Below are 21,833 nucleotides of genomic sequence, written 5' to 3'. Positions count from 1 at the left end.
CAAAATATTTTTTCTTAATTGTCAAAAGATTTGAGTTTTTGTACATATCATACAGAATTAATTTACTATTCTTTTCCCTAAAATACAGATCGTTCTTTTTAATGCTGATGAAGTCAATGTTTTTCATGACTTCATCAGCATTAAAAATCACTGGTCAATTTAAAATTCCTGTAGCTTTTGCTAAATCAATTGGTTGTGATCATTGCTTCTCAGCTTAGTTAATAAGTCACAATGGTTGGCAGTTTAATTTTAAAACGACTTTCACATTCATTATACCATTTGACCTGCCCAGTAACTGTCTGTGACAGGGCAGGTTTTAGTGTTCCCGTTTTACAGATGAAGAATCTGAGGTTTAGGTAGATTACAGTATTAGTCCTGGAGAAGTAAGGGCTGAAACTGGGTCTGGAACCTAGCTCTTCCTGACTCCCAAGTCCGGCTCAGAATGCCTCTCCACTTGTAATGGACTCTTTAGGTGTCTTCCTAGTAAAATGCACGATGCCCTTTTCCACTGTCGTCCATTTCTGTTGGCTTCGGTTTCCCAGCAGAAGGGCTTCCTAACGTGCCGGTGTCAGACTGGACCGTTGCAAGTGAGGGAGCACAATTGGGTTCCTTCTGCCTCCAGTCTTTCATCTTCCTTTTCTGTGGCCCTTCCTCTCAGCTGCACCATCTGTGGAAATCTTTCCCTAGCCTCAACTTCTCAAGTCCTTTTCACAACCCCTGGCAGTGGGACCTTCCATTCCTAATCATCAGCAGGAGAGCCCATCCGCGAGGGGAGGCAGAGGGCATGGACGGAAGCACGCCGGGAAGCCATGCTGAGGGTTACTGGTTCATTTCCTTCTTCGCAGTCCTTAGGAGCATCCTCGTCGCCCTCCGGCCCCAGCTCTCTCCAGCCCGCCCCGGATCCGCCTCCCGCTTCTTCCTCCCGAAGGTTGAGACGAAGCGTGGGACGCACCTGAGTCCCTCTCCGGTCACCCGGTTGAGGCCCTGGGGGCTGCTCCGGGAGCAGGATTTACAGGCCTGGAAAACGCCAATGGGAGATCCAAATGGTCGGGGACTCCGGCACTTTAAGAGGCTTTTCTCTGGGAAACACCCGTCCCCTCCGTGCGCCTTATGAATGGAAATACTCCTCCCCCGGTCGAGCCCATTTTCCCATTTCACCAGGAGCCGCAGCTCGCTCTCTCCTTTCGGTCTCCCCGCCCACATCAACGCGGGCAGCTCCAGGAGGGGACGGACAGGAAGCCTTTGGCCGCCTATTAAATCCCACCCATTTCTCCGGGGGCGATTTCCTAACCTTCCGGGACCGAATTCTGCAATTTGATGTGCGTTTTGTCCGAATGGTAGCGACACGGGCCTAAGGGAGGGGGAAAGCGAGGGGGTGGGGGGTGGGGGGTATGCGCTCTTTTCCTCGCAACATCGCTGGCGGAGCGAGGGAGCTCACAGGACACAGATTTTGGGGCAAAGCCTTTCCATCTGGACAGCACCATGTCCACCAAAGCGGAGCAGTGTAAGTAGCAGCCGGCCCGGCATTCCGGCCCGGCCTCCGGCTGGGAGCCATAGCAGTTGCGGCGTTTGCGGCTGCTGGGAGACCTTGGCATTGTGCTGGTGCGGGGGTGGGGGCTGAGGTTGGAGAGGGTGGCGGGTAGGGGGTGGAAGAGAAGGTGGGGGAGGGTGGACGTTAATGGGAACGCGGCGCTGTCCCCGGTGCTGAAAAATAATGCGGTCTTCTCAAGCTGTGTGGTGGGGTTTTGCAAGACTGAAAGACCCTGCGGAATGAAATTACAATGGGGTCATTCTGAGGAAAAAGAAGCCTCGTATCTTTCAGATAAACATTTCAGTATCTCTTGTTGAAGTGGGGGAAGGGGGCAGCGGCAAATCAGGGGCGGGGAACTGTCAGTTGCAACCGAAGCCTCCTTGGCCTTCTGAGCATGCTCAGTTCTTGGTGCTGGAGCCATAGGGGAGTTCGAGTATGCAGTTTCCACTTCGGGTTGAACAGGCAAGAAGGGAGAGAAGGGGGGAGGTAGCAGACGGTCAGGCAGAATTCTGGTTTCAATATAAGGGAAATTAACTCACGAATACCAACACTAATGCTAAAACTAACCATCATCATGCAGTGCTTACAAGAAGTGAAAGGGGTGCTGGGAAAATGATCTAATTGATCTAATTATTTTTCCAAAGAGCAGCTTTTCTTTGTAGGGTAGCTCACACAAACTCTAATAGCATAGGAGGATTTTGGTTGTGCCAGTAATAATTGACATTGTGCTTGGTTGGAAACAACCTGCTAACTACTTGTGGGCAGAGGAAGTTTCTAAGATGGTCTATATAGTCTTGGTTTTTGCAGTGCGCACTAGTAGGCCATGAGTATGTACTTGATAGGTTGATTAATGTGAACATTTTCCTGAGTGCACTTGAGGCATTCAGAAACTTAAGCTTCTGTTTGTAGATAAAAGATACTTTTATTAAACAATGAGTTCTTACTTTTAACAAATATACCAGATCTTATTCATTTAAATGACTCTTGTTTCTTCCTGAGCAATACACATTTATGTTGATAATGCTGTCCCCACTTAAGTCGTTGTAATTCTCTGCAATGGTTACTAAACACAAAACAGTAGTCTCTTTTGGGAGCAATATCTTGTATATGATAAAATGTCATTTATTTACCAGGTAGACTGAATGGACTGAAGAGTCAGAATTCCCACATAGTTGGTTCTTTAGAAATTGTGCATGCCCACCTACCATCCAGTACTTGTATCTCTTTAAAATGATTTTGGAATCTGGAAGATCTGGGTTTGAATCCTAGTTCTGCATCTGTTTGACCTTGGGCGAGATAATTGACCTCTCTGAACTTTATTTCCTTGTCTGTAAACCTAAGATAATAATACTGATAGAGTTGTTGTGATGAGATACATGTGACTTAAACATGAAAGGTTTAGTGAGTCTAGCACATAGCATATACTCAATAAATGATAGCTATGATATTGGCAAGCATTTCCCACTTAAATAGTCCATCTCTTCCAAATAGTTAGGAAGCTCTTTTGTGATTTTCTTCTGTTTGCAAAAGTTAAATCTGCCCTCACAGTTAAAATTCTGTTTCTATAGAGGCTTTCAAAAAATTGAATGCACTCCGTTTTGAATAATGGTAATGTAGTTGGAATCAGTGTAGAACTTCCCATTGAAGGATAGCATACCCTTAAAGATTGTATTGTACTATGATTGTTAAAGACCCTACCATCTGTCATTTGGTTTTATACTTATGTAAGTAATTTCAGGTTAAACCAGTGAGTATTATTTTTATCTTACCGTGCTCTCTTCCTTGTTATATTTTGACATGCACTGAGGATGCTTTGTTTTGTCTTTTTTCCTGGGCAGTGAATGCTGGGAAAAATATAATCTAGATGTGGATTTGGTTGTGTAGTACAATTTGTAGACTGAAGCTATTTTAGACTTTTTTTTGTAAAACAGATATTTTTATCTGTAGAGGGTGAGTGGGACACTGTATTCAAAGTTGGATGTGGATTTGAGCTTTGCATGCCCTTTTGATTAACTGTGAGACATAATTAATAGTTTTGTGTCCCAGAATTTCCATTTATAAATTGTACCATAACTGTACTAGCTGTCTTTGTTTAGTTCGAGGGTTTTGGAGGACAAAAGTAGGTAAATGGGAGGAGGTTGTGAAAACAGTAAGGATGCTTTGGATGTTTTAGATATTTAGAGCCAAGATAAGTAAGGAATCTTTTTTCTTCTTATATGCAACTAACATGAGTGGACCGATATTCTGGTGCACATTGCATACCTGAAAATAGAGCAAAAGCATGAAAAGCTGCATAACTGATGTTCATGAAGGAAAATATTTTTTACAAAAGAGAAATTGTGGATTGGTAGTAGTTTATCATTAGACTTGGTAGGAGTTTGGCTAGAAGGAAGGAGAAAGAGAAGAGAGGGCCACAAGATTTTTCTCCTGTACTGTGTGTGAAGATCACTAAAAGAGGAGAGACAGGAGAGTTCATTTCTCCTCTGCATTCAGGAGAGTGCACAGTACCATGTTCATAAGGACCAATGTGGAAGATGAGGCTTAGCATAATGTCATAATTTTATTTTTATTATTCTTTTTCTTGGAGCCTCTTGATGTAGGGAAAGGTTTCATTGGTACAGGAAGTGGACATAGTTTGGTTGAACCTGCAAGAGGAAGTACTTGCATTTCAACAGAAACATTACATGACTTACCTTTGAAATGTAGTGTTATCATAGAGATGTGAAAAATGATTTTTATTTTTATTTTTATGTAGTGGCATTTCCTTATATGAGCTAATAGTGATGAGAGATAGGATAGTGTTAGCAAAGATGTAGTTTGGAGTCTATTTTAAAATATTCAGTCTGTTTCCTGTGCTATCTGCAGAGGCTCATAGCAGGAGGTGAAAGCTTCCTAGCAATTTCTCAGGCAATTGCACAAGAATTAAATTCTGTTTCCTCCAAATGCTTCTTTTTCTTACAGAGTACACTGTAGTGAAAATGTTTAAGAATCTGATATAGAATCGGGAATGACAAAAATAAGAATTAATGATTTCTTTTATTTAGGATTCTAAATGGGAGTCTCCTCCCCTTCCCAACTTTCTCTGTCTTCTCAGAGTTAAAATTTACCAATCTTGAGTATTTTGAGAGTACTCTTTCAAAAGGAAGGTCTGCTTTTGTAACAGCAAAAGTTAAGAGTTGGGTTTTTATCATTAGATTGCTTCCTGAGTTTGAGTCCTTACTATGCCTCCTGCAAGCTCTGTGACCTTGAAAAGTTAATTTAACTTACCTAAACCCTGATTGCATCATCTATAAAATAGGGATAGTAATGGCTGTTGTGAAGATTAAATGAGGTGATCCATGAAAAGTGCTTAGCATGGAATCCTGGCCCATTATGTGGAGTTAATTGATGTGAGCTATTATTATTATTACCATGGAGTATAAAACCATGTACTTGCTGCCAAAGTGGAGATAATTGTAAAGTTTGGATCTAGTTTTCCAGAGTTTAACAGAACAAAAAGTAGTCATGATATTATTTATATGGGACATGGATCATTGGATTATTCTTTCTTTGTTTCCAAGCAGGCCTGTTCTATAGCACTCAGGGCTGGAGGGGATCACTGCATGGCAACTCCTTGACTTGATATGTCTAATAAGGCATAGGCAGATCACCCAAATAGAACATTTATAAGCCATCAACTACCTATCCATCACTTTTTGTATTATGATGACAGTATAGCAGCTGCTGAACATAAATCCCTTACATAAATATCCATCAAAATGTTTGACAAATTTTGGAATTAACTTACTGATACTTTGAGTATAAACTCGTAACAGCTAATTATAGCAATGTGAGTATATACTATTTTTTATGTATTCATCCAACTTAATATCTTTATTTGAGGAGCTAAAAGTCTTTTTGATTATATTAGAAACAAATGCTTTTAAGAGTATATCTAGATAGCACTAAGATTTGAAGTTGAACTTGTTCTTCTCCCATGCATATTTAGGGTCCATGTTGGAGAAATCGTCAGATAATTTTCTTTTTGCACATTGTATGGTCATAATACTAAAATAGAAAAGTACTTCTCCTTTGAACAACACTACAATCTGAAGTAATTTGAAATCTTTACACAACAATATTGCTAACTTCTTATAGAGTAAACTCTAGTTTTATTCATATATGCAAAAAACTTCAATGGTTTTTAGCCCATTCTTGCATGACTTCTTTGTATCATTTAACACTAGTTGCTGCATTTCTTATTTAGGCTTTATTTTTTTGTGGTATTGAAGTTTGAACTCGGGGCCTAACATTTACTAGGCAGGCACTCTCTATTACTTGAGCCACACCCCCATCCTGCATGCCTTATTTAAACTGTCCTTTCTTTTCTGATTGTCCCTACTGAGATTTTTTTCTTAGGGCTATTTCTTTCTTCCTGCTTTTAAAAATTGCATTTACCCAAGTTTCTGTCATCAGTTCTCTCTCTCTGTCTCCTTCTCTTTAGTACTGCAGGCTCTGGATTGTATTCATTCACATAGTATCAATTACCTCCATGTGGATTACTCCCCAATACAATATTTTCTAGTCCAAACATGTCTCTGGAACGAGCGGCTTCTGTCTCTGTCCAGGAACTGTATACATATGACAAACCCAAACTCATGTCTTCTATTCCAAACTGATACTGCTTTCTGATATTACTCATCTTAGTGAATGGCACCACCATTTTCCAAGTCAAAAATTTGTGAGTCTTCCCAGACTGCTACTCTGCCATAACTATTCACCATATCACCAAGCCCTGTTCATTCTAGCCCATTGGACTTAATCTCTGTCCTACCTCTTCACTGTAGTTACAGTGGACCATTTTGTTTTTGGTTACTTTGATGCACCATGCTTTCTTTCTCTCTGTGGCCCTCTTCTTTGCTTGATGCGTAAGTATTGCTCAGTATTTAGCTTGGAAGCCTTGCCTGATTGCTACTTTCTCCTACATGCCCTACTTATGTACTCACACTGTATTTCAATAACAGTTTTCTTGCTAGTTGCCTCAATTTACTTTGTGTGTAGATTGTATTGTGCTCATATCTGAATCTCCAACATGCAACCCCTTGCCTAGTCAAGAATTGTTTCTTGCATACATAAAAACGATTGCGGGTGGATGAAATATCTTTTGAAAGGAAGGATTACATAATCAAGTTTTTAGATATCACTTTACATTTTTGTAAAATGCATGCTTTTCAAATGGATTTATAGGTAAATTAACACTACAGTTGTCAAGTATTTGGAATATAGTTTGCTAAATCAAATGTTACAGTAATAATGTTATACTTTTATTGAACATTGTGATTTTGTTTTTTTTTCTGATTTTTGTTTTATTCTTTATTCAGCAAAAGAATTATGATTCTTAATTGGTAGGCAGCCTTAGCACACAGCCAATTAATTTTCTTAAGATAAAGTGGCAAAGTAGCTGAATTCAGAGACTCTTTGGGATGTAGTTTTACTTGGATCCTGCTTGACTTTTTTTTTTTCTGTGATACTGGGGATATAACTTAGGGTTTTGTGCTTATAGGCAGGAGTAATATATATTGTTTGAGCCATTCCTCTAACCCACTAATGTATGGTTTTTTTTTTTTTGCATTGCTGGGTAAAGAACCCAGGGGCTTGTGCATGCTAGGAAAGCACTCTACTACTGAGCTACATCCTCAGCTCTAAATCTTATGTACTGATTGCTCAACCAATAAATATGATTTAAATTGGGATTCTTGATTTGCAAGAGCACTTTTATGTTTACTACTCACATGCATTTATTTCTTATATTTTGTTACTCTGCATAAATGAACATATATTGGCTTAGAAACGAAATGTTTACTGCAGCAAAAGTACAGTAAACAAAAATGTGTTCTTACCAGTTAGTTAGATTTCTGTGGTGTGGATAGCTCAACCATTTCATATAAGATTTTTAGCTTCATTCAGTTCATGAATTCTATTTTTGTCTTGTCTTTCTCTCCTTCTGGCCCTTTCAACAATAATTTTTCCAAACAGCATATAGATTATCATGTGAGTCTCACTTAATATTTGATGTGAGATTAAAATTCAAAAGGCATTCAGAATTTCAAGATATCTCTCATTTTCATAGGTCCTGCAGACTTAGTGTACACGTGAATAAAGTTGAAAGGATATGTGTGTATATATATATATATATACATTTATATGTAATATTATTTTAAGACAAATGAGCTTGCCTCTGCTATTCATAATCATATAACCAATTTAGTGTATCATATATGTGTATATATGAATCTTCAGCTCTTGAAGAAAGAGAGTTAAGATATTTATTATTTGTGTGCTAGGTGCTTTGGTATATATTAACTTAATCCATTTTCATATTGGCTTTTGTCTTTTAGACAAGTGCTATTGTATTAGTGCTCTAGTTTTCTCTCTTAATATTCCTCCATTATCTTCTTGTTTTTCTTGCTATTACCAACCTAATTATGGGATTTATCATCTGTATAATAACAGCCTCCCTGCGTCTGCGTCTGCTTTTGTCCCCATCAAATCTGCCGACACATAACTGCCTGAACAATCTACCCAAAATAGAGAGACCATCATGTCATTCTCCTTTTTAAGACACTTCAGAAACTTCCCATCACCATTAACCCACATTAGAGCTCCACTTCTTAGGGAGTACAGTGGGCTCTTCCCAAATGGTAGAATATTTGAAATGTCTATAGAATAGTTGCTCAAAAAATGTTCGATGATAACATGACAAAATTTACAGACACATTCCTTTTTTGTTTTGTTTTGTTTTCATGGTGCTGGGGATTGAAAACAGGGCTTTGAGCATGCTAGACAAGTGCTCTACTATTGAGCTGTATTCCCAGCCCCAGGACACTTTCCTTTTTATATCACCATTTAAAAATACATTTCAGGGCTGGGCACCAGTGGCTTATGCCTAGCTACTCAGGAGGCAGAGATGAGAAGGATTGTGGTTTGATGTTAGCCACTGGCAAATGGTTCACGAGACCCTATTTCAAAAATACCCAACAGAAAAAAAGGGCTGGAGGAGTGGCGTAAGTGGTAGAGCCCCTGCCTAGTAAATGTAGGGCCCAGAGTTCAAACCCAAGTACCATAAAAAAAAAAGCATTTCAAGAGTCTGGTGGAATGTTCCAGTGGCAGAGAGCCTGCCTAGCAAGGCTACATCTATAATTGCCAGGTCTGTTACATGGGAATAGCTCCTAAGATTGTTTTCTTTCATCCTTTACCCATGTAGTTGAAAGATAAAGGGTTTTGTTTAGCCATGTGTTAGCCTCCTAGGGCTGCTGTAACAAGTTACCATAAATGGCTTAAAACAACAGAAATTTGTTCTCTCTCAGTTCTGGAACTAGATGTTCAAGATCAAGGTGTCATCAGTGTTACCCTCTTTCTGCAGGTTCAAGGAAAGAATTCTTCCTTGCTTTTCTTTTATCTTCTGGTAGTGGCCAGCAGTCTTTGGTATTCTTTGGTTTGTAGCTCTATCACTCCAATCTCTGCTTCTATTTACACATGGTCTGTGTCTCTGTATCCAAACCTCCTCTGTTCTCTTATAAACACACCAGTCGTTTGACTTAAAGCCCATCTTAATCCAGGAAGATTTAACTTGGGTACAGTTGTAAGAATTCTATTTCCAAATTAAGGTCACTTTCACAGGTACATGAAGTTGGGAATTGAACATATTTTTTGGGGGAACACAATTCAACTCATTAATAAACCTTATTAAATTTTATCTCCTTAGTATCATTTCATTGTTATGCTTGATTTTTTTCTTCTAACAGATTAATCATCCTTCCAATAGTTTTGTGTCAGTTATTAAAATGATCTGTATTCCTTTATGAAGTATCTAAAATAAAAATGTTGGTGAGGAATAAAGAAGCATGAAGGCCCTGTGACATGGAGTTAAAACAAATTGTTTTAAGTCAGCACTGAGCCAATAATCAATATATTTTCGATATGACAGTTTCACTAGCAGTACCACTCAGTATTTTATCAATTTGACTATTTGCTTGTTCAACAAATATTTATTGGGTGTCTACAATGTATCAGGCAGTCCAGTAGGCTCTAGGGGAGCTTCCAGATGAATCTTCAAGAGCTTCATATTTTGTTGAGATGTATATACTCTTCCAATTTTCATTTGATACCTTGCCTAGATCTTTAAAACAGAAAATTGAAATGAACTTGGCATGACTTATTCATAGAGAGCCAATAATTGTTCTTTGTGACCATTATTATTTTCAAGTTTTTCCAGCTTTCTTTTTCATATTCTTTCAAATTAACTTTATAATCAAATTATATAGCTCCAGAAAATATCAGATAGTATTTTTATGACTATTGCATTAAATTTATAAAATAACTTATTTTGGGAGAACTGATATCTTTATGATACTGAATCTTACTACCTGGAAACATGGTATGTCTTTCCATTTGTTCATGTCTACTTACACCTCTCCAAGAGTGCTTTATAGTTTTTTCCATATAGATTTTGGAATTTCTTACTGAGTTTATACTTAGTATCTTTTTTTTACCTTTTTTATTATTATAATAGGAAAGCATCTTTTCTTCTATTTTTAATTTTTATACATCAAGATTGCTGATTTTTGTATGCTAATTTTATAATCTTTCTTTACTAAATTATTTCTTGTAGTTATTTTCCATTTCTTTTGAGTTTTCAAGATAATTATATGTCTGCAAATAGAAAATAGTTTTATCCTTTCTTTTCTATTTGCTTTCTCATATCAAATTATACTGGCAAATATCTCTAACACAATGCTAATTAAATATAGTAGAGAGAGTAAGTTTTCTTGTCTTTTTTGTTTGTTTGTTTCTTTAAGATAGGCTCTCATATGTAGCACAGGCTGACCTGGAACTTACTGTCCTCTTGCCTTCACCTCCCAAGTGCTGAGATTTTAACTCTGTGCCACTACACCTGGGTTGTCTTGTTTTTTAACTTTGGAATTAAAAGGCTAGGAAAGCCTCTGGTATTTTTCTATTAAGTAAAATATTCTTTTGGACTAAGGTAGTAAATTAAGGAAATATTCATTCATCTATCAACTTGTATTTTATTAAGGTTTTGTTTTTTACCTGAATGGTTGTTGAATTAAATTTATTTTCTACATCTATGGAGACCATATGACTTTCTTAATTTTATTAATATTCTAGACTGAATTTTGTCATTTTGCACTGATATTAATGAGTTACGTTGGGGTTTTTGGGGAAGTAGAATGGAGATTAATTCTAGTCAGGATTTGGGAACAATGTTACATTCACTATTAAATGAGTATGCAAATTTTCTTTCTTTACTGTGGATAAAGTAGACTTGATCTTAGAAGTAAGCTAGAGTTCCCCATGAAACCATCTATCTCTGTGTTTCTTTTTGTAGTGAAACTCCTTAACATTTTTCTCTATTTGTTCCATGATACTTGCCCTGTTTAGACTTTCTGTTTCTACTGAAACAGAAAATTTGGTAAGTTTTATTTATCTAAAAATTACACATTTCTAATACATTTTCAAGTTTGTTTGCATAGAATTATGCAAATGAGTCTCTTAGGAATTAAAAATTTCCTCTGTTTTTTTTCTTTATTCATTTATTCATGTGTGCATACATTGTTTGGGCCATTTCTCCCCCCCTGCCCCCCTGCCCTGTCCCTCTGCCCTGTCCCTCTACCCCCCACCCCCCTCACTTCCAGGCAGAACCTGTTCTGCCCTTTTCTCCAATTTTGTTGAAGAGTAGATATAAGCAATAATAAGAAAGACAAAGCGTTTTTGCTAGTTGAGAGAAGGATAGCTATACAGAGAGATTCCTATCATTGCTCCCATGCACAAAATTTCCTCTATGTTCATTCTTATTTTTTCCTTACCATTTTTAACATTGTGTACTTAATGTCATGTATTTATATTTCCTTCCCTGCCCAACTCCCCCTCTTATTGGGTTAATTAGAAATTTGTATATTTTAATGATTGATTTCCCCAGGAATTAGGTTTTGGATTGATATGTTAATTCTACTGAGTTTTTTTGGCGCAAGGGATTCCTAAATTAATTTCAGCTTTTATTATTATTCCTGATCATCTTTTATTCCTAATTTCTTTGTTTTAAATTGGTGCTCCTTGACTCTATTTTTTGAATTGTGTGTTAATTTATTTTAATTTTTATCAATATAGGTATTTCATGCATTGTGTTTACTTTGATGTGTACTTTTGTTGTAGCCTACAGAATCTGGCATTGTTGGGCTTTTGTTACCATTATTTTCGAGAAATTCTGCAGTGGAATTTTGTATTTGCCTTTGACTCGAGTTATTTAGCAGAGTATAAATTTTCATGTGGCAGGGCATTTTTGCTTCTTAATTTTGTTATTGATTTAAAGATGCTATTCTATTATTATTACTTTCATTTATTATTTAATTTAATTAATTAATTAGTTAATTAATTTTGCAGTACTGGAGTTTGAACTCAGGACCTCATGCTTGCTAGGCAGGTGCTCTACCACTCAAGCCATACTCCCAGCCTGATATTATTTTTATTCTTTAGAACTTTGAGGTTTTCTCTGTGTCCTAAGATTTAATTGGTTTTTGTGTATGTTCCATATGTACTTGAAAAGAAGCTGTAATGTCTATGGTACAATAGTCACAGTTGATACCTATCTTTTTTATTTATTTATTTTTTTTGGTAGTACTAGGGATTGAACTCAGGGTCTTATACGTGCTAGGTAAGTGCTCTACCACTTGAACTATCCTTCCAGCCCTTTTAGCCTTATTTTTCAGATGGGATCCCAACATTTTTTGCCCAGACCAGCATCTGACTATAGTCCTCCTACCTACATCTCCCATGTTGCTGGGATTATAATTGGCACCATCATGCTAAACTTGATATTTGAAATAGGGTCTTTCTAACTTTTTACCCTGGTTAACCTCCAACTGTGAGCCTCCTATTTCTGCCTCTCAAGTAGCTGGGATTATAGGTGGAAGCCATCATACCTGGCAGTTTTATACATGTCTATAAGATTCCTTATTTACATAGTTTTGCTCTTCTGTATCTCATTAATTTTTAGAAACCCTTGATCTTGGATTGGGAGAGGTGTGTTAAATTCTTGTATTATTGGTGCGTTTCTGTCTATATTTTTTCTTGCGTCATCTGTAGGTTACTGATTAATTGAAGTAATTGCTGTTCTATTGCCTGCATAGATATCAACTGAAATCTTCATTGTGAATTATAGCTTTAAGCACTATAAAGCATCCTTCTTTATTTAATGCTTTGTGATCTGAATTCTACCAAGATTATGACCCTTGTTTTCTTTTTATTTGTGTTTGTCTGATATGTCTTTCTCCATCCTTTTATTTTTTAGCTCTTTTGAATCTTTTTGTTTTTGGTTTGTCTCTTGCATTTTGCATACAGTTGGTTTTTGCTTATTAGCCAATCTGAAAATCCTTTTCTTTCAGTAGATGAGTTAAACCCATTTATATCTGTTGATATGATTAATATGCTTGGCCTCAGTTCTATCATATTGTTTTATTTTTGTTTTTTATATCTAAGCTCTTCCATTATGTGATGAATTTTATTTGCTCTTGTGTTCTATTCATTTATTTTATACTATACTTTTATACAATACCATTAGTCCACATTTTTGGGACCATTTCCCTGCATTGAACAATATTAGAATTACTTGTAATCTTTTCTTTCTCCTCCCTCATTCCAGCCTCTGATATAAAATAATATTCTTTTATTTCCAGTTAATACCTATTAGGCAGTAATATCCACATGCACTTCTTTTCTCTTCATACTGCCCACTTTTTGGTAATTGTACCATATTTACTATATTCTCTCCCTTATGATTCAGCTTTGTTCTATGGGTACATCGATATTCAGTATTCACCAGTCATTCTTATACTGCTACCTCACAGTCTAAATATCCTTTTCTAATAGATTCTTTAGGAAGGGCTCACAGGATCAATATGCCTTGCATTTTGGCAAGTTTATAATGATTCTTTTGCAACTTTGTACTTGAAGGTCAAGTTGAGTAGATTTAAAATCCTTGACTTATATTTCCCTTACTTGAGTATCTTAAATTTGTTATATCATTTTCTTTTGGCATTAAGAATTGCTAAAATGTGTGTTGACAATCTTGGTTTCTTTCTCTTATTAATGACTTTGTCTTTTTGTCTGGTCACACAAATGATTTTCACACAAATGATTTTTTCTTTCTCTTTAAAGTAGCTGAAAGTATATGATTCATTGTTGGTCATATTGAAATAATTGCAGTGTACCCTTTCAATATGTAATTTTAAGATATTTTTTATTTTAGGAAAGTATTCTGAAATACAGTTTAAATATCTGTTTTGTTTCAGTTTTGACTTTCTTCAATGTGATGCCTATCATATGTATGTTGCCTCTTTTTTATTATCTTCTGTATTCACTTTCTATTAAATTTTTAAAAAATCTATTTCTTTTGAATTTTTTACTCATATAATATAATTTTATTAGTCTACATATGAACTAGCCTGTTCATAGTGACTCTACATGTATTTATTTTGCCCTTAATTTTATTTTATTTATTATCATTTTTTTGGTGATGCTGGGGTGTGAACTCAGGGCTTCATACTAGCAAGGCATGTGTTCTACCACTTAAGCCACTCTACCAGTCCTTTTTTGTATTGAATATTTTCAAGATAGGGTCTCATGAACTGTTTGCCTTGGCTGGCTTTGAAGATGACCCAACTAATCTCTGCCTCCTGAGTAGCTAGGATTACAGGCATGAGACACTGGCCATTAATTTCAAATGCGAAATATAAATAAAAGAATAAAAATATCTATTTTTATTTATATTTTATAATATATTTATATTACCTTATTTTTCATGTATCAACTTACTCATTTATAAGTATGAACATCTGGTGGCATTATTATGTCTTCTAGTGTAGAAATGCCCAAGTATCTACATATTAAAATGCAAGTTATTTTGTCCTTTTTTTGTTAATTATGGAAAAGTTACAAAGAATAAAATACAGCTCTTTTCAAAGTAGATATTTCTGAATTTTATGAAATATATACATTGATGTAATCACTATCCTAATCAAGATAGAGAATAGTTCTCTATCCTCAAAAAGAGTGCATATGCCCTCAGACCTTGATGTCCTTCTTCCCTAGTTCCAGGAAGACGCTGATCTTCTTTCTGATATCAAAGTGTTGCCTTTTATAGAATTTCACATAAATCGAATCCTTTGGTACTTTTCTCATTTGGCTTTTGTTCACACAAAAGTCAACTTTCTACCACATAGCAAAATATTTGAGATAATCAGTTTATAAGGAGGGAAGGTTTATTTTGGCTTGTGGTTTTAGAGGTTTTAGTCTGTGGTTGTTTGGTTCTGATGTCCTTTGGCCTGTGTCAAGGCAGTACATCATGCCAGGAATACATCGCACAGCAAGCTGCTTACCTCATGGCAGCCAGGAAATAGTGAGATTGAGGAGTGAATTCAGTTCCATATCTCCTTCAGGGCCATGCTCCTGTGAACCAGCTGCTTTCTACTAGACCCCACCTCTTTTTTTTTTAAATTTAATTTTTATCGTTTTATTATTCATATGTGCATACAATGCTTGGGTCATTTCTCCCCCCTGCCCCCACCCCCTCCCTTACCACCCACTCCGCCCCCTTCTTCTCCCCCCTACCCCCTCGATACCTGGCAGAAACTATTTTGCCCTTATCTCTAATTTTGTTGAAGAGAGAGTATAAGCAATAATAGGAAGGAAGAAGGGCTTTTGCTAGTTGAAATAAGGAATAGCTATACAGGGAGTTGACTTGCATTGATTTCCTGTGCATGTGTGTTACCTTCTAGGTTAATTCTTTTTGATCTAACCTTTTCTCTAGTTCCTGGTCCTCTTCTTCTATTGGCCTCAGTTGCTTTTAAGGTATCTGCTTTAGTTTCTCTGCATTGATTCTCTCCCTTTTTCTTTCCCTCCCTCCCTCTCCTCCTCCTTCATTCTTATTGTTGGTACTGGGGTTTGAACTCAGGGCCTTGTGCTTGGGCAGTGCTCTAGCACTTGAGCCATTCCTCCAGCCCTCACCAGGAATACTTTCTATTAATCTACTTTCAAGTACCCCATACTCTTTCCTTTGCCTTGTCCATTTGGCTGTTGAGCCCATCTAGTGAATTTTTTGTGTTAGAAATTATGTTTTTCAGTTGTAGAGTTTCTGAATTCCCATCTTTTTTCTTTCTTTCTTTCTTTTTTTTTTTTTTTTGGCAGTACTAGGGTTTGAACTTAGGGCTTCACACTTGCTAGACAGGTACTCTACCTCTTGAACCTCACCTTCAGCCCTTTTTGCTTTCTTTATTTTGGAGATAAGGTCTCCCTTTTTGTCCAGGCTAGGCTGAATCATGATCTTCCCATTTCATACACCCCCTTGTCGCTGGAATAACAGGTAGGTGTGCCACTGTGCCCAGCTTTTTTCCATTAAAATGGGGTTTTGATTTTTTTTTCCCTGACTGGATTGGAACCAGAATCTTCCTGATCTCAGCCTCTCCAGGAGTTTAGGATGAAAAGTACATAACATTGCATCCAGGTATTTGTTGAAATGGGGGTTTTGTGGCCTTTTGATAATTGTTTTGTTTCAGGATTAGATTAGACTAACTTTTTTTGAGAATATATTTTATTTTATTGGTTTTGTGTTTGTTGGATAATTTTGAATCATTTGTTGGATATCATAAATACTAACTAAGTTGTAGAGACTTTGTGCTGGCAGAGTGGCTCAAGCAGTTGTGGAGACTTTGGATTTTCTTATTCCCCACTGATGAACATTATTTATTTTAGCAAGTTATTTTCTTGGCTGGGATTGAACTGCAAATTCTTTTGCCCATGCAGTAGCTTCCTACTCTGTTTAGTTCTTTTGTCTTTAGCTGGGGTGCATTATGTCTGTTTTGCACTTGTGTGGCTCAACGGTCAGTCAGAGAAGCAGATATTTATGATTGTTTGAGGATCTCCTTTCTGGCTTTTTCCTTTTTAGAATTCTCCCACTTACTGTGCACTCATAGTTTGCTAGCTTTCCCTTTCAAAATGCTCAGACCAAAAAGATTGTGGGTTTTTCTGTCTGTGTTTAGTAACTGTGTCTACTGTGTGTACTGCACTTTGCTGTAGGCCAGAAGCCTAGCTCTTATTTCTGTTCCTCTTGGGAGCTTGAACTCCTTTTAGACTGTTTGCTTCTGTCTCTTAATCTACACTCCTCAGATCTTGACTGCTTATCATCTGTACTTCATGGCTACTGGGATTTCCTTCTTTTGGGAGAAAGAATGTATCCATGAATATCTAAACATGCCTGTATTCTTGATTTGTAGTTTTCCCAAATATATCATTCTACTTTGGTAGTAATTTGCTTTGCAGGAATTGTCTCATTGTCTTTGTTCCAGTATTGCTTTTGAGAAATCCAAAGCCATTTTGATTCTTGACCTTTACTAAGTGATGCAAAATTTTAAAAAAATCTGGAAATATGTGGAATCTTTTCTTTGTCTCCAGTTTCTGACATTTTGCAATGATGTACATTATGAGTGTCTATGTTTATGAATTGTGGTGGGCCCTTTTAATCTGTCACTATCTAAAATTTTCTTAATTTTGTTAATGATTTTAACTCCTCTGGTTGTTTTTATTATCTTTTTTTTATATTCCTCCTAGTCTGATACGATGGCCTGCATTGAAATTTCTTCAACTGTGTCTTCTAGCCCTTTTGTTGCTTATTTCTGGGATCATGTTTTTAATAGGCAATAACTCACTTTTTTGTTCTCTGTGTTTTCATTTTTTTCACAGCACACCATTCATTCAGGGGTAGAGTGGTCTATCTTTTTGATATTAATAACAGTTTTTAGAATAGATTTTCTTCTACGTAGAATCTTTTTCTGCAAGATGATTTTCTGTTCCTTCTGGTCTGTCTTACAGATTAGAGGCATCTTTTGAGATGGCTGGCTATGCTTTGCAGTCTTCTCCTATTAAGAGTTGGATTAAGACGCTTAACTGAGCATGTTGGTGGGCCATTTACTGGAAGAATCCCTGATGTTACTGGTCTTTAGGTCTTTCTTCTTTGGCTGGTCAGATTCACTGAAGGGAGGAAAAAAAAAAGAGGCATTCAATTTCCAGCCTGAAAGGCAAGGGATCTGACTGTTAGGTGTTAGGGGTAGAGGGGAGAGTTGGCTTGGTTCTGTATTTAGCATTCCCAGTTCAGATAGCTGGCAGATCATTGTGATTTGTGTAGGTTTCCCCCATCTTCAAATGTGTATTGTCTCCTCCATTAGAGTCCTTCTGATGCATATTATTTCTAGGAATGAACTTCAAATCTGCTGCATTGAGAAGTGTCCTCTGAGGGATGTGGGGTACAGGAGACAATTTAGGATTCTAATTGTTCTTAGTTTTCAGCCAACTCTTTTTTTAGTTTCTCCTTCCTACCCATCACTTCTAGTTTCAGAGCTGTATGGTGCTGCCAGTTCTGTGTCTTTTGAAAATTCTGAGATCAATATCTGTTGTTCTTAATTTTCCCTGCTGCTGTCCTGGCCTGTCACCGTTCTCCGGCCTGCCAAACCAATTGCTACTTGCCTAATGGCTTCTTAAGCACAAAATTATGTTGTTTTGTGTCTTCTCTTTTGTTCTCCCTTTCTACTGACTAAAAAGGTTCTTTTACTATACTTGAGTGACAGACATGTCAGGTGTGCATGATTTAAATGGTTGTCTTCACTTTGTAGTTTTAACTCAGAACCTCTTTTTTCCCACTTTTTTAGGTCTAGCGTCTTCTCATCTTTTGAGTCTTATTTAAATATTATTTCTTCTGAGGGGCCTTCTCAGGCTTTCCTATGTAAGTAAAAAAGACATTCCCTAGCCTCCTTTTTTTTTTTTTTAGTAGGACTGAGGTTTGAACTCAGGGCTTTGTACTTGCAAATTAGGTCCTCTACTGCTTGAACCACACCTCCAGTCTGTTTTGCTCTGGTTATGTTGGAAAAGATATCTCATGAACTATTTGCCTGGTTGGCCTCCAACCACAATCTTCCTGACCCCAGCCTCCCAAGTAGCTAGGATTATAGGTATGAGCTCCTGGCGCCCAGCCCTAACCACTTTTTTACTTTTTGCTTTATCCCCTTGTATATTTCTTTATAGATCTTTAAAAATACTTATTTCCTTTTTTGTTTATTTTCCACGCTTTTGTGTCTGCTCCATGAGATCAGGGGCTGTGACTTTCTTGTGCATTGTTTTATTTGGCACATAGTTGACCCTTGATAAATATTTCTGACTGAGTGAATGAACAAATTATATATGGGCTGCATGCATTTTTAACACTGATAACAATTTGCTGAGTTTTCTTATCTGTTAAAAAAATTAAGAACAGAGATGCCAGCTATGGTGACACATACCTGAATCCCAAGACTCAGGAGGCTGAGGTGGGATGATTGAGAGTTTCAGGCCAGCTTGGGTTACATAGTGAGACTGTATGAAAAAAAAAATGGCAGGGGAATAAAAATCAGCACCTACTTCATAGGATTGTTGTGAGGCTTACAAGACTCAAAAGGACAAAGTGCATAGAACAGTGTCTGTACATGTGAAACACTATAAAAATGCTAGTTATATTTTTTAGAGTCTTAAAGGACTCCTTAAGGAACTATAATTTTGTTTAATAGTTGTTCAGTTTTGATCAAGATAAAGAGAATTTCTCTGTATGGTGGACTGAATTATTCTTGAGTGTTGTGAAGTATGTTGTGATTCACAGTAACATTCAGATCATCTGAAGTTAACATTCAGATGATCATCTCCACTTGGACTTTGGTGCTGGCATGGAAGTGAATGTGCTTCCATAAGAGAATAGGTTGTCCATGTTGCCAAATATTTAAGGACAACAGTGGTTATAATTAATCTTATTTAGGCAATTCTGGGATATCTGTGTCTTCTTAGGGAGTAGAATTTATTTTCAGTGCAACTGCTTTCTTTTGAAATTGAACCACATTAGTTGGATGGGTGTTGACCATTTAGATATATCCTGAGTAGTGAACTTAGTTGTAGAAACTTGAAAGATTCATATTTGACAATCTGTATGTCTATATGAAATTATTGAATTTCTATCAAATATTTCTTCAAAAATCTATGTTTTTTTTTTTTACAATTGTTTTAATGAAACTGATACAGACAATGCCCATTTAAAACCTATTGTCCCAGGTCAAAGTACAAATAAAATCAAAAGGAGCAGTGTTCTGTTGGATACACTTCTGCGTGAATAACTTTATTAACTGCTAATGAAAACTAGAACTTTTCTGGGTTCTTCTGACAAGATTTTTTTTTTTAAATCTTATCCTTTTCTCTTCAGTGAAGCCATCTTTGGGGTTAGTCATTAATCTCACCATGTCTGTCATCTTGACTCCAAACCTGATATTCCTCTTTTGGTCTGGACCCTCAGGCTTTAAAAGTAGCTTCAAGCTAAGGAAAGATCATTTTCACATGGTTCTGTTCTATGAAAAACTTCCATCTCCCACTGAAAGTCATAGTCCAGGAGTGAAGCAGTCACATGCTAGAACTTCAGGGCCAATTGAAAAGTCATTTTGAACACTCTCTTTGGTTGATCTTATCACCATAAACCTGAAAATGCATAGTCCTGGAAAAAGTGGCCTGTCTGTGCACACATGTCATTTTTCAAAAGGAGAGGGCAATGTGAAGGGGGCTGAGGTTTGACCACCAAAAATCAGCTCCATGAAGACAAATGCTAATGAATAATGAGCACTAAAATTCAGATTGCTAGATATTTTAAAGAGATGGAGTGCCAGTATTCAATTCCATTTTGAATACCACATTACAAAAGAACTGTTTTTAAAAACAAAAAAGGATTGAGAGAAAAGAAAAAAGAAAAAGAATATCTGAACTGTTGAATGACCTCCCATTTGTTTCTGATAAACTTCAATCACATCTTCTTCCTCCATTCCCAGTTCTTTTGGAGTATGATTGTCAGCAATTCTCTGAGTTTCAGAAGGAAACCTGAGTGAATTCATTGGAACACCCTGTCTTTGACGGTATGATTCTTTGAGTTCTTGAGATGTGTTGTCACTTTCACTCTGAAGTGAATCTCACTGCTATCCTGCCCAGTGACTTTGAGTTTAATATATTCTCCTTCCTTTTTATCCCCCAACTACTTAGTTGAAGGTTTTTGCCTCTTGGTCAGACATGGTGATGGTGGCTTCACCTGTTTTTTTTAAATTGAGAGAGAGAGCGAGAGCGTGCGAGCAATTTAGCAATGAGAAATTAAAGCATTTTCTAGTTTTCACTTACTAAACCTGAATGCCTAGACTTATACTTTCTTGAACAGATTAGTAATAGTCTTTCTCCTGTTCTGCTTGCAGTTTTAAGTATAGTTTTCAGGTGCCTTGTCAAATTGGTTAGAAAGTACAAGTTTGTGAGTCACTCTTTTGATGGGTTGAAAGGAGCTTAAAATTTTGACTCAGATTCTTTAATTTCAAAATCTTGATTTGAAAAAGCAACTCAGTAAACTTTAAAAACAACCTGGTTGCACCAAAACTGTATAAAGCTCCATAGTCCATTTCAAATACTTCCCAATACCCAAGAAATACTTAGCTTGAAGAAAATTCACTGCCTTTCAACATCACATCATAAGTGAATCTCTGACTTTCAGAGTTTCCTAACAATAGTGCACTAGAAATTGGAATAAGAACCTTTTATTTTGACTTGAATAAACCATTGTTCCCCCACACCTTTTTTTTTTGTAAGTGCCTCATGTCTGGCAAGTGAAGTATTTCTGTGTTTATATTTCTTCCAATTGGTAAGTGGTTAAGTTTTACTGAGTCATGTATGAAAGCTAAAAGCACATATATGTGTTTTTTAGTATGCTAAAAACATGCAGTGGGATATAACTAGTTCAAAGTGTTTTTCTTATAGGTGGCATATTAAAAATTGAATCTATCATTTACCTAATATGTTACTATGGGAGAGTTACTTAACCTCTGTAAGCTGTAGTTTTCTCATTGGTAATACGGGATTAATAACATATAGCCATTATTTTTATCATTATTTTCATGTTTGCTGGCATGCAGTAAACATCAGCTTTTGGAATTATTACTATGATTATTGTGTCCTTCTAGAAGATGAGGACTGTGTCTTATTTGTTGTTGATTAATGAGCACCTCAATGTGCGTAATCAGTGTCTTGATGAATGAATAAAAATGCTGATATCTTTTCCTTTACTTTTTGTGCTTAACTTGTTTAAATTTCTCAGAAGTTCTGACAAATTGCTTTTCAAGAGCTAAATGCTCAAAAACTTAATTAATGTATATGGAATACT

At 36.6% G+C, this 21,833-nt stretch overlaps 1 protein-coding gene and 1 pseudogene across 28 annotated transcripts in view; one reads left to right on the top strand and one right to left on the bottom strand.

Moving 5' to 3' along the window:
- Positions 1–792: 792 nt before the first annotated feature.
- Positions 793–21,833, top strand: part of Unc79 (unc-79 homolog, NALCN channel complex subunit) — a 261,091-nt gene continuing 240,050 nt past the window's right edge. For 20 of the 28 annotated variants that reach the window (XM_074067272.1, XM_074067261.1, XM_074067252.1 and 17 more), the window contains exon 1: positions 16,178–20,550. Coding sequence is in view for 3 of the 28 variants with exons in the window: in XM_074067267.1 (XP_073923368.1) it covers positions 1,483–1,504 (22 nt within the window). In the remaining 25 variants the exon portion in view is untranslated. Of the gene's footprint in view, positions 1,320–1,365; positions 1,505–16,176; positions 20,551–21,833 lie in introns of those variants that run through there. The other 8 variants (XM_074067265.1, XM_074067269.1, XM_074067262.1 and 5 more) reach the window with 5 other exon arrangements.
- Positions 1,788–20,703, bottom strand: LOC141421241 (small ubiquitin-related modifier 1-like; annotated as a pseudogene).

This window comes from Castor canadensis, chromosome 3, assembly GCF_047511655.1.
Source record: "Castor canadensis chromosome 3, mCasCan1.hap1v2, whole genome shotgun sequence".
NCBI classification, from domain to species: Eukaryota; Metazoa; Chordata; class Mammalia; order Rodentia; family Castoridae; genus Castor; species Castor canadensis.
Note: the sequence above shows the minus strand (reverse complement) of the source record. Positions and strands in the feature narration are given on the sequence as shown.